Source organism: Lepus europaeus, chromosome 20 (assembly GCF_033115175.1).
Source record: "Lepus europaeus isolate LE1 chromosome 20, mLepTim1.pri, whole genome shotgun sequence".
NCBI lineage: Eukaryota > Metazoa > Chordata > Mammalia > Lagomorpha > Leporidae > Lepus > Lepus europaeus.
In genome coordinates this window covers 34,627,974-34,641,470 of record NC_084846.1, presented here as the reverse complement: position 1 = coordinate 34,641,470, position 13,497 = coordinate 34,627,974, and the positions used below count along the sequence as shown (strand labels likewise).

Here is a 13,497-nt window from a genome sequence, read left to right as displayed (position 1 = left end):
AAGGTTTGTACAACCAGAATTTACTCTCTAAAACCTGGAAAGGTGGAAGAGGGAAAAGGTACTACTTCCACAAGTTTCCTAGAGTTTGGTTTGGGTGAAAATTAAAGTGGGGAAAAAAAGTGTCCCTACTCTATTCAATACATCCCATCCATGGGTTAAACTGCTGGTTCTGGTTCCCTTTTAGATATGGGAGTCTCCAGCCATCCTCCCTTCTGTTAGGTGGACTTCTGCCATCTGAAGCAGCAGACACTGCACTTAACCCTGCAGAATGTATTACTGGAGAAGATGTAGTTAGATATGCAGAAGGCACTAATTAGCACCTTTATTGGCTTAGAAAGCATTTTTATTTTGGTTTTCCTAAGCATTTCTGACTGATTCATGGAAGACATTTGGTTCTTTGGAATATCGTCCAATAGACTAATCAGATTACATTTTCACAGGGCTCTAAAATAATAGCATTCTCCAGCTTTCTGTATATTTAACTCCTGCATGGCCAAGACACTTTGTAGAGGTGGTCAGCAGTATTGGTTGCTTCCATTAGCAAATTATTAATCCATATTATAAAAAGAGAGACATATTCTGACATTCATGCCCAAAACCTTAAAGTCAATAGGAATGTTTTGCTGTTCTCTACCCACAAATCTTTTTCCAAATGCTGTTCCTCTTCCTCCCCACTCCACTGTTATCCCCCTCTATAAGGCTGTGTCACCTCAAGCCTGAGTACATATGTGCCAATATGTGCCCTGTTTTCTTCCCAATACGTGCCCTGTCTTCCAAGAGAAACACTGGCATTTGTCATTCCACTTCTTGGTTTAGTGTGTTCAGAACTCATTGCAACAGCAATGGCAAATGCGGGACACACTTGCTTCAATTTCCTGTCACCACACCTACAGTAGTTATCATCAATTATCATCCCAAATTATTCATGGCTCTCATTTTGGGTGAAAAAAGAGATGGCATCAAAATTCTATTCAGCCCAAAGCCCTACCATAACTACATATCCTTCTGAACCAGAACCTGATGTGACTTTTCTGTGCCATCCCAGCCCTAAGATACCACACATGAGCCCCTCTTTCTTAATTTTCAGACATTTTTTTAAACTTTTATTTAATGAATATAAATTTCCAATGTCATCTCCCACGCTCTGTTTAACAGGAACATTTCCACCATTGCTCCCTAGCATAAAACAACTGCTCTGCTCTGGTCACTTCCATACACTTTTCTTCATACATTTAGCTTTCTTGTTTCTGTGGCTTTGTTCAAATTCCTGTTGTTTCCACTGAATTCAATTTTCTTGCTTTGTTTCTTTGTTCAAAACCATATCCCTCATTCACTGACTCACTGAAGTCTCACCTCTTCTGTGAAGATTTTTAGACCTGACAGAATCATCTTCACTACGTTTCAGTAAGATGTTCTGTTGACGAGCTTTGGGGAAACCAGATGATTTAGGATTATTCCTGTTTTCCTGGGGCTGAGTTTTGCCAGTGGCACAGATCATACCTCTACTGATTTAGGCAATGCAGGCCAAGCATCACCTGGGTGAGAACACATCATGGATGTTGCTTGGGTTCAGGGGAGAGGCTGTCAGGGCAGAAGTCAGGAAGGGCCTTATACAGGCTATGAGATTGATTTGGATCAAGTCTTAAAAGGACAAGAAGTGAAAAGAAAAGAAAGATAGAAGACTAGAGGAATTGGATGAAAAGATAAACAACTAGGAATACAATAAGAGGGGACGAGACCAGAGGGTCTTGTATAAAAGATAGTAGAGGTTATATCTGAATTCTGATGGTTCTGACATCCTTGAGAGCAAGCCCTAGCCACATATTTTATATCTTTGTACCTTTCACCTATAATAGCTCTTTTCTCTAAAAGCGTTTATTGACAAGCACTAAGGGACTTCTCATGTTTAATTGGATTTATTTTGACCTTTTCTAATAGTATATAGACTACAAATTTAGAATTTGATTTTATAAGTTCTTATTATTTAACAAATTTTTCCTGGTTACTCTCAGATCTCTCTAGAGATTGGAGAGGAAATCTAAATGTAAAAAAAGGACAAATGAGTTAACCATCCATCATCTAGTAACTAGCCCCAAATGTATCTTTAATAGAAGCTATTTTTTTTTTTTTTGCCAGGCAGAGTGGATAGTGAGAGAGAGACAGAGAGAAAGGTCTTCCTTTTTGCCATTGGTTCACCCTCCAACGGCCGCTGTGGCTGGCGCATTGTGCTGATCCGAAGCCAGGAGCGAGGTGCTTCTCCTGGTCTCCCATGCGGGTGCAGGGCCCAAGGACTTGGGCCATCCTCCACTGCCTTCCCGGGCCATAGCAGAGAGCTGGCCTGGAAGAGGGGCAACCGGGATAGAATCCGGCGCCCTGACCGGGACTAGAACCCGGTGTGCCGGCGCCGCAAGGCGGAGGATTAGCTCGTTAAGCCACAGCGCCGGCAGAAGCTATCTTTTTAATGTAGGAGTTCTATTGTTTTTGCCCTCACAGTTTTGCTTATACAAACAAAAAGTGTCAATTATACTAACCCACATTTTGAAGTACACATTCACTGTGTGTCATATTCTTGTTTTGTAATGACAATGCACTTACATAATCAGAGTATTGGTGTTTGATTTGTTCTCTGGTGGTGGAACTGAGTTTTCCACAAACCAGATACTCTCTTGGAATTTCTTCTCTTCAGCTTAAATATAGGATCTGAGATTAAGAGTGGGTCTGCCACCTGGAAAGCAAAACTTTAATATCCAACATCATGGTCACTTGAGTGCCACAACTGATCCCAAGAAACTCTGAATGTCCTAGTTTCCTTGAGACTACAGGAAGATTTCTGGATTCACAGTGAATCCAAAGTGAGAACCAGTTGTGTTTACTCGTGACCACTAAGGGAAGTTCTAATCTATATCCTGTGGTGATCATTCTTGGAAAGGGAAAAGACAGAGTTGGAGGAAGACTATGAAGCTATTCCCTATGTGTCACCCATATGTCCTGAGCAAACAAAGCCCTCAATGTCAGCCCATTCAGTTAAGATGCCCTTGGATTTGGAAAGACAAGTCATAAGGTGAGAGCACACCCTTTGTGAAACGCTTTGGTGAGACGGGCTATAAGCAGCAAGGGCTTCTATCCAACCTCTTGTAGTTGTTAAAATAGATACGGAGAAAGTTGCAAGGGAAAGTATCTGCCACAGCTCAAGTTCTATCTGCATATAGTGTTGGATATGCAGTGTTTCACGGGAAGAAATCTCAGAGTCCCAAGGCAAGAGGTCCCACAGGCTATGCCCACAACTCCAAGGATACCAGAGGAAGGCACTACACAGACCCCAGCTCATTTCATTTATGGATGACTCCCATCAGTCTACTGCAACAGTGCCCATGGAAGGGTGTGTAGGCAAGCCATTTGTCTCATAAGAGGTTACTATCTACAATATGTAAAGAACTCTTTCAGCACAGCAACAACAAAGATAAAATGCTCTTTTGTCCCCACTTTCCTTATAGGAATAATTTGTTAAATGCTCCCTTTCACCTCACAACTCCTCAGAGCAGTTTTCTGTCTCTACTTCCTTTACTCCCATTCCCACGTGAAAACTGTACAACCAGACTTTTTCCCCACACCCTTCTCAAGGCTGCTGCTGCTGACTTCCACTGCCAAATCAATTGGCCAGCTCTTTGTTCTCCTGTGTGATCCACTAACAACTGATGGTGCTGAACACTTTGCTAATACACGGACTTCCATTGCCTACCAGACACTTCTGTCCTGGTTCTTTGTTTATCCTGTGACCCAACCCTCCTCCTTTTCTGGTTATTCACGCCTTCCTGGCCTTTCCTCTATCCGTACTCACTCGATGATCTCATCTGGCCTTCTAGCTTTAGACACCATCTACATACCAATTAGTCCCACCATCATATAGAGGTATTCTTAAATCTTTCTCTGCAATGCCAGATTTGTATTTCCAGCTACCATATGTTCAACAGTATCTCCTCAGGTATCTTTGAAGCATTCAAATAATACCATGCCTAAAACTGAATTTCCCATCTCTTACTCCAAGCCTGATCTTCCATTGCTTTTCCCATCTTAATAAATGACCACCCATCTTTCCAAATGCTTGTGCAAAATTTGTGACAATAATGTTTGGACTTTTCTTTCATATCCTACATCCAATCCACTAGCATATTTAATGTTCAGTCCTGTCTAGTTTGCAAATATATCCAGAATCTAACACCAACTTCTACCTTTCTCTCTCTCCTCCTCCCTCTCTCTTTCCTTCTCCCTCTCCATGACAACTGCTACTACCCTGGTCCAAGTCCACATCTTTGCTCTCCAATTCTTTTATTAACCTCTTAACTGTACTCTCTGCTTCTACTCTCTCAAACTTCCCCTCTCTCCACTGTGTATTACATGAATAGAAGTCAGAATTATCCTGTTAAAAAGGATCAACATTGGTGTAGGTATTTGGTTTAGTGGTTAAGACACTGGTTAGAATATCCAGTCCCAAAAAAAAAATAAAAAAAAAAAAAGAATATCCAGTCCCACATCAGAGTACTTGGCTTCAGTACTTGGTTCCAGCTCCTGATTCCAGCTTCCTGGTAATGTGGACCACAGAAAGCAGTGGTGACTTCTCAATAGCTGTGTTCCTGCCACCCATGTGGGAGACTTTGAGTGAATTCCTGGTTCCTAGGAATTTGGGGGATGAACCAGTGGATGGAAGTGCTCTCTCATCAATCAATCAAATATAATCAATATTATGCCACTGTTTTGTATAAAAACACTTTGAAGTATTTATTAATCGTGCTGATTATAAGCCAAAATACTTATGGTGATATATTTGACAATAAATTATTTGACTTCCTGAACAATTTTTAACTCTTAGCCCTCTAATCTCTTCCCAGATCAATTAGCTATAACTATTGAGGCCTCCTAGCTATTTCTTAAATACAGAGGCAAGTTTCCACCCCATGGCCTTTGCACATACATCTCATATGCTTGGAACATCTCACCCTCAAATAAGCCAATGTTTTTTTCCTTCACTTCTCTCAGGTAACTGCTGAAAGTTAGCCTTATATGGGATACTCTATCTGATCATCTATTCTCATAGTATGCTGCATACTTATTTATCTGTTACGCTTACTACCACCTACATTCCCCTAGTCCTAAAGAAGCACCTGTTTTGTGTTAGGCATTCAATACATATTTCTAAATATTTAGAATGGAATCAAAGTGGTCTGTCTGAAAGTTTGTGTGCCTGTGGACAAAGAAGAAGAGTTGGTAACATGTTGGTGCTCCAGTCTCCAGCTTAAGTCTAAGGCTTAAGAAGATATCTAAACTGTAGGAGGAAGGGTTATTTCATTTCTATCATGGGTTTTACATGAAACAGAATACTAGTGATACTGTCTAAATCCACAGGTGATACCCACACAGTACAAGGGAAATGAGTGTTGCTAAAAATTCTGCAAGAAATGGAGCATCATATGGTCTCAAAAGTAATGATGGTGGTGCCCAGAGGAGTAGAACATTATTCTAGGAAATGTTGAGACATCTTGTCTTTGTGCTGACACCAAGCTGATTCTATAGAAGTAGCAGCAGATAGGAATTCATTCACAGATATTCCCATGGCATCCAACAGCTCCCACCAACAACTATGGACAATATTTTGCAGATATATCTTGTCTTACCTAGATCAGGCAATTATCCACCAATTGCACTGTAATCCAATTGATAACCTACAGACTGGTGAGACCTCAGGCAAATTGAGTTATCAGCGTTATTTATAGGTTAACTTCTGAATAATTTTGTACCTGTTTCTTTTTTTGAAAAAGGGTTTATCTATTTGAAAAGCTGAGAGAGAGAAAGAGAGAGAGAGAGAGAGAGAAAGAGAAAGAGAGAGAGAGAACCAATGAATGTGAGAGAATCTTTTATCTGCTGGTTTATTTATCAAATGGTTACAATGGCAAGGGCTCATCAAATGGTTGCAATGGCAAGGGCTGGGCAGGCCCAAAAATAGGAACCTGGAACTCTTTCCAGGGTCTCCAACGTTGGTGGCAGGGGCCCAAGTAATTGGGCAATATTCACTGCTTTCCCAGGTACATTAACAGTTAGCTTGGATGGAAGTAGAGCAGCTAGGACTCAAACAAGAATCATGGTGTAGTATGCTTGTGTTGCAAGCAGTAACCTAATCTGCTCTGTCACAACACTGGCTCCCTTTGTACCTATTTCTAACTTTCAGAACTGTTTGTCATCAATAACTTTTCTTTAAATAAATATCTATTCTATGTATCTGTAGGCTAAATGGAATATGTTGTAGAATGTATCTGAACATTCAAACTTTAAATTTAGTGAGCAACCATTTCTATCAGCCAAGACTGGCTAACAAAAATAAGGAAAAGTTGCAGATAAACTTAGGAGCCATTGATTTACACGAGTGTACAGTCACTGAAGACAGAGTAGCTTCTAAAAGAAAGAGTGTGAACTTTGAAAGCAGACAGTTTTGAATTCAGATCATGTCTTCATTTCTTACAGGCTGTGTGGCTTTAGAAAAATTCTGTAAAATTTCTATCTCTTTCCTCAATATGTAATGAGGCTGATCATCCTGCTTTTTAAAAAAGTTCACTTATTTAAAAATGCACATAGATAGGACATTCACTCATTTACTCCCCAAATGCCTTCAACAGCTGAGGCTGAGCCTGGCTGAAGCTAGGAGCTGAGGAACTAACCCAGATCTCATGAGAATGGCAGAGATCCAAGTACTTTGGTCATCACTTGCTGTATCCCAGGATGTACATTAACAGGAAGCTGGAATGGCAAATGGAACCAATACATAAACCGAGACCTTTGCTAAAAGTTGCTGGTATCCCAATCAGCTGCTTCACTACTAAGACAAATGTCTGCTTCTCCTTGTTAAAAGTTTAATTCTTTGAGAGGCAGAGAGAAAGAGACAGTCATTTTATTTTGAGGTGTTTTATTTTTGGCAGTTTTTAATATGCAAAAAGCAATTGATATATAATTACTAGTTGTAATAATTATACTATTTTTATTTTTTTAGCCTGAAATGTAGGGAGATAAAAAGATGCGGGATGTCAGAAACCTAGGGAACCTCAGAAAAATACAACCAGCAGAGTTTTCTAATTATCAAGCATTAATTTCTCACTTTTGTCCATTTTCTAAGAATTTGTTATTATAATAGAAATTTCTATAATGAAAGTAGTTAATAACTTCTTATGAATATCCATAGGAATTATTTGATGTATTTATTGTCAATTTTACTAAGGTATAATTGACAAAAATTGTATATACTCAAGGTTTACAATGTGTTTTGATATACATGTACACTGTCAAATAATTACCACAATCTAAAGCTAATTTTCTATCACTTCACATAAGTACCTTTCTTAAAGGTAATAGTACTTAAAAGATTAATGGTTGCAGTTTAAAATCAATTATTTATAAAAAGAAAAAACTTAGAATCTACTGCCTTTGCAAGTTTCAAATACACAAGGCATTATGGTTAACACCATGCTATACATTAGGGCTCCAGAACTTATTCCGTTTAGGATCCTTTGACCAAGTCAATTCATCTTTTTTTATTTTAATATCCAGATGTGGCCCTCTTGCATTTCCAGACGGCACTTGACTGACTTCTGAAATTGTACATCAAAGACTGGCTTCTCCAGTGGGCAGGGGTGGCCCTGGAGGAACGATGCACAACAGGAGTCTGAGGTGCAGTGGCTCGCATGCCGCCCAGGCTCGGACTTCTCCAACAGGGATGCAGTTACAGGCTCTTCTCCCAGGGGTTTCCACACAGACACATACAGTAAATTACATCAATCTAGAGAAGCAGCAAGGCCGGACACCCAGGCAGATCTACACGCGGGTCTCAGCTTCTTTCCCTGCCAACTGTGCCGCTTTGGGCAAGTTACTTTCCCTTTCTCAGCCTCACTTTCCTTCTTGCAAAATTTAATAATGGTAATAATTCTTCTCAGAAGACCTTTCTGCAAACAAGATAACTTATACACAGTACCTGTGTGTGCCCTCCGTGTAACCCCCCCCCCCCAGTTCAATTGACTAAGGTGAGGGGTTTCACCAAGCACAGGGGTAGTAGACAAGCAGAGAAATGGGCTAGACAGTTTCCAGCCTGATGAAAACCAGAGGCCAGGCAGCCACAGAGGAGCCCGAAAGGCAGAGTCACAAAGAAGGCCACGTCCCCCCTTGGCCATCACAAGCATAAGGAACTCAGAGCAGGACTCTGAAGCCCCACTTCCCTATTTTACTTCAGCCTGCTCCAAGGCCAGGAGACCCACTAAAATGCTTTCTGCGGGAGACTCCAGACCACCTGGGAGGTGAACAGACACCTGCATCCTGTTGCCCAAGTTTACCATGCAAAGGCTCTGATGTGGAATGAGCAAACCAGCCTCAGATGGAATCCCACTTGTTGCAGGCTGAACGTGTCCTCTGGAATTGATTTTCACCTGGAACCTGAGAATGTGCCCCTGATGAGAAAGAGAGACTCTGGGGCTGTAATCAGTGCAGCTCACACTGGCTGAGGAAGAGTCCTCTCGCCAGGGACCGGTGTCTAACGAGAGATGATGCTAAGGAGGGGTGGAGACTGGGGAGGAAGGAGGCAGCCAGAAGCCAGGGGCCCCAGGGCTGCCAGGAGCCTCTGGGAGCTAGGCGGGGCAGGGAACAAGTTCGCAGAGGCAGCATGACTTGACTTGGGACTCCCAGCCTCCATACCTCTGAGAAGTTAACTTTCCATGGGTTCAAGCCAGCTGTGTGTGGCAATTTCAACGACCTCCTTGGGACACTAACGGACCACCCGACACCCCGTGGGGATGGACCAGTTCTGTCAGGCTCTTCCCCCCAGTCATGACTTCTTCCTCAAAGTTCCTGTCCGCGTCCCCAGTTTTCTCCTTGCCACTCTCAGCCCCAGCTCCCCCGTTCCTAGTGCTGTTCTCATGCCCACTCCTCCGCAGAGTGTCCCTCTCACAAGGCTCACGGCCACACCAGGGTGGGGAGGGGCTACTGGGAGGCTGGGCCTTCTGGGCTTCCACCACCCCGAAAAATCTGTGACCAAAACCACAGTGCTTGACCGCACTGTGCCCCAGATTCTTCCCCCCTGCAACACAAACTTATGAACAAGCAGTGCTACCACACGGGCCACTGGGTTTAAAATGTGATGGATGAGAGCGGGCCTTGGGAAGCTGAAGGCTCAATTAAACTGGCAGGAAGCTATTGCATTGCTGTTAGAGGCCTGGGTGAAGACAAAGCAGCTGCCCGAGTGACACAGTGCCCTTCTGATCTGAGAGCCACACTGCTCCAGGCCTTTACCTCATGTCTGAGCCTTTGCAGGCCACTGACTTAGTTGAGCAGGTTACGGGCCACAATTTATCTTCAATTTCTGGAAAATGAAGATTTGAATGCAGTTACTGATGACCCAGAACCAGGGCCAGGCCTCCAACCACGACCTTGGCAATGAGATAGGGAATGCTGCTTATGCCCCGGCTTCTTCTTGAGTCTGGACTATTATGAAAGAGAAATACTTATACTCAATTTATTGGCAAATATCTTTAGATTTTTGACTTCATGGTGAATTCTTATGTTTAAAGAAACCAGCTCTGTGAAGAAGGGCATTTTACAGATACACTGAATTTCTTTTAAAATAGTAAAATATACTGGGACTGTACTGTGTCGTAGCAGGTAAAGCCACCGCCTGTGATCCTGGCATCCCCCATAAGTGCTAGTTCCTATCCCGCACCTACTTCACTTCCAATCCAGCTCTCTGCTAATGGCCTGGGAAACGCAGTAGAACATGGCCTAACTGCTAGGGACCCTGCTACCCAGAGGGAGACCTGAATGAAGCTTGTGATTCCTGGCTTTGGCCTGGCCCAGCACTGGCAGTTGCAGCCACCTGGGGAATGAATCAGAAGATGCAAGCTCTCTCTGTCTCCCTCTCTCTCTCTCTCTCTAACTCTGACTTTCAAATAAATAAATAGAATAAATCTTAGCAAAAATAAAAAAAGTAAAAAATACCAAACTTGAACTGGTTTGTAGCCAGTGGTTGATATTAATTTAAGATGGCAGTGATGAAAGTGAAATAATCAAAACCAGCAAAGTGACAAGCTAATAATTTCCTCTATGATTAAATTCCTAATTTGGATCATTGTTTAACATGTACGTTCTTCATGGCAGCCATAGCATGTCATCAACTTTAAAATGGCCTTCTGTTCACAGCTTAACATCGATAAAATCAGGATATATCTTGTAGTCCACATTCCTTTTCATTTACAATTGTTTTTTATTCTTTCAATCTGAGTGGTACTTAAATATTAATGTCTTGTAACTTATGGGTCTTAGATTCCATGAAATATGGTATTTCATTTGAGGAAGGTAGAATCTGTGAGATTTGCAATTAAATTTCTTTTTCTTTTTATAACATTCTTATTAAATCTCAGTGGAACAAGTCTGACACATTTTCTGCCTCAGAAACACTTGTTCTGTTTACTGTAGAATTCAGTCATTTGCTCAGCTCCAAGAACCAATGCATCATCACAAAGAGAGGATGTTAATGGAATTTTGAGACCAAAGAATGGGAAGAAATGGAAGTGAGAGTACCATGCAGTATGAAGAAAAATTGAGCAATTTCATGTCTACAGGTTCACTCTCGGAAACATCTTCATGGAACCCAGTGAGCTTTAAGTGACGGTCTGGGCTCCCAGACGAGGTGGCCAGAGCCCCAGGTCAGCCCTCATGTGCTGCTGTGAAGAATCTTATCCCTGCTGGGGCTCAGGCCCATCTATTAAACAAAGGGATTTAGCTGGACAGATCTTGAGGTCTGAAATATTGCTAAGAGCCCCCAAAAAGCCTCATTTAGGCAGATTTATCCCCACAGACATTTTCTCACCCATGCATCTTTCACTCGGTTCCACAAAGCCTAACTGCTCCCAGGCTCCCTGGTCTTACCAGTGTGGTCAAGAACTCGCTGAACGTTGTCATCTGCAGAGACACTGCAAAGAAACCAAAGCATCGGGAGTCAAACAGGCTTTGTAAATAAAATACATTCACTGCTTTTTAAATAGAGCCAATGGGAGCAAATGCAGAGCAAGATTAAAACCAATGAATGGTCAGGGATTGAAATGGAATTTTATTTTTGTACTTTTTAACTGACATATGGGTTTTGCAATAAAAGGTAATTCTTCACATACTCAATTAAATAAAAAATCCCTACACATCTATCCTGCCCAGGCAGGGTTATCCATATTGTTTTCACGGATCTTAGCAAGAGAAACATATAAGGCACCCAGAAAACTTACAAGAATCCAGAGTCCAGCCACTGCTGTGTATTTTCTTGTTTGGAGTCTTCTACAAATGAGAACATTACCAGTTAGTAAAGTACAACCAGCTAAAAATGACTCAACTCTGTTATTCAGCCAGCCCTCAATAACTCTATGTCCTACATATTTAGTCACATGTTTCTATAAGCATATTCATTTTTCCCCTGAAGGCAAAACCTCCTGTTTTCCATAATCAGCCTTTCCTGAGAATGGAGTATAAACTTGTTCAAACTACCTTAAAACACACACACATACACATAGAAAAGGAGAGGGAGAGGGAGAGAGGGAGAGAGGGAGAGAGGGAGAGAGAGAGAGAGGGAGAGAGAGAATGTGAAAGAGAAACAAAACAAATCTGTGAAGAGCAAAAGATGTTACAATAATTTTAAGTTACCTGGTGTGAATACAATGGGAGAGAAGGCATAGGAGACTTTTGTCTTTCTCTTGTTGAGTATAAATCACCATGGAGCCTCTCATTATTGAATCATGACATTTACCTAAGGCAACTAGCCAGTGATGTTTATTTGCAAGGAGTTCTCTGCCAGGTCAGAAACCAAATTTGCATTCATTCCAGGGACAAATTACACTAGAGTCCCTGGATTGCCAAAGGCACCGTGTGTTAAAAAAGGCACCAGTTTTTTAAGGTGAATCTTTATCAGTGGCTCAACAAATAGTCAATGGGCAAAAAGTAGAAGATACAAAGGTGGCACTTCCTGTTAAATATTTATTTCCATTCTGGTTGCCTGCTGGGCTGATTTTCTTTGACTTTATCCTACCAAACAGTGAAGTACCTGAATTACACCTCACAGGTGAACCAAAAGGCCAGGTGGACATGGCAGATTGTTCTTCTTTAACAGAAGTGCCATGAAGGGCAGAATGAGTTGCATGATGGGCAAGACAGACAACTATCCAACAGTTGTGAGAGTAGTTCAAGAAATTTGTAGAAAAATGGAATTAAAAGATGTTTGTGTGGGTTCTCAAAAATTTGAAATCCAGACAATTTTTCTTAATATGCATTTTCCACGAACTTTTTTGAAGACTCCTCATGCATCATGATGAGGGGAGAAGTATTTTCTTAGTTATTACTCTTTAAGTTATTAAGAAGTTAGCGATACCTCATGCAAGACCCCAAGGAGCCTATTAATAATGTATGCAATGTCCTGAAAGAAGCTTCAGGCCTCTGGCATGGAGCTCATGCAGCCTCAAGGTCCTAGTGACAGAAGATGAAGGGGTATGGAAATGTGAAGAAAGCAGCATTCATTCCACAGTTGGTCTATTTCTACAGAGGTCAGTGTTCTGAGTGTTCACAGAGAAAGTCAGAAGTGCCCATTCCATAGAAATTTCCAGCATAATGCCAGGTAAACCGGTAGTCTCAAAGCCAAGTCTTTGTTCCAAAATCATTTCTCCTAGACAAAAGTGCCCCTGTGTTCCTCACTACCCATGCCAGGATGTTTTCAAATAGCCCTGGGCACCTTACTCACCCACCAGAGGGATTATGGGAGTCTCTCCTTCCTCTCTGGGGTCAGAAAACGGCTGCTCATCCAGAGGAACCCATGCCTTCTTAGTGTGCCTCAGGATCTTCCGCTTGCTCTTTTCCTGGCCTTCTTGAGGTTTGTCAGGCACTTGTGACATCTCTGCCATCCTAAGAGAATAATTCTGCAAACTAACATAAAATGCATATACAACTAAATCAGATACAATAAGCTGTCAGGCTTGGCTCAGTGAGTGAGAGAAGCTTACAGTTAGAGGAGTCCCCTAGTTTCACAGTCTCCCAAGTCTTCCAAGTCCCTCAGCTGGGTGAAGTGGTGCACTCTACATGGAGAGGCAGCTGGAGACCAGGGGCAAAGTTGGCCTCCTGAGCCAGCAGGCCACACCTTTCTATTGGAGATTCAATCTGGTGGCCTGGGATTTGGGTGGAGGACAAAGAATTTGGTCTTCAGGACATACCCAGTGACTCTCCTTCAAATGTATCTAATAGTTTCATCTATTAAGGTATATCTGTTAAGACCCAAGATGTTGGGGTAGAATGAGGGCTTTGACAAAAGATCAACCTGAGTACCATTTCTGCAGCTTATTTCATGGCTGAGTATTAGTTTTATTACCTCTGTATCTTCTTATTTTTAAATTGAATATACATTGTATGAAATTTAATAATTATCAATCTCAGCAGAGTCAATTA

General features: G+C 41.8%; 1 protein-coding gene across 1 annotated transcript in view; it reads right to left on the bottom strand.

Moving 5' to 3' along the window:
• ITPRID1 (ITPR interacting domain containing 1) overlaps positions 1-13,497 on the bottom strand; it is a 122,032-nt gene that overhangs the window by 88,658 nt on the left and 19,877 nt on the right. The window contains exons 2-4 of the mRNA XM_062178545.1: positions 12,800-12,981; positions 11,301-11,349; positions 10,951-10,994 (exon numbers count right to left, since the gene is read on the bottom strand). Of these exons, the coding sequence (XP_062034529.1) occupies positions 10,951-10,994; positions 11,301-11,349; positions 12,800-12,981 (275 nt within the window). The remainder of the gene's footprint in view (positions 1-10,950; positions 10,995-11,300; positions 11,350-12,799; positions 12,982-13,497) is intronic.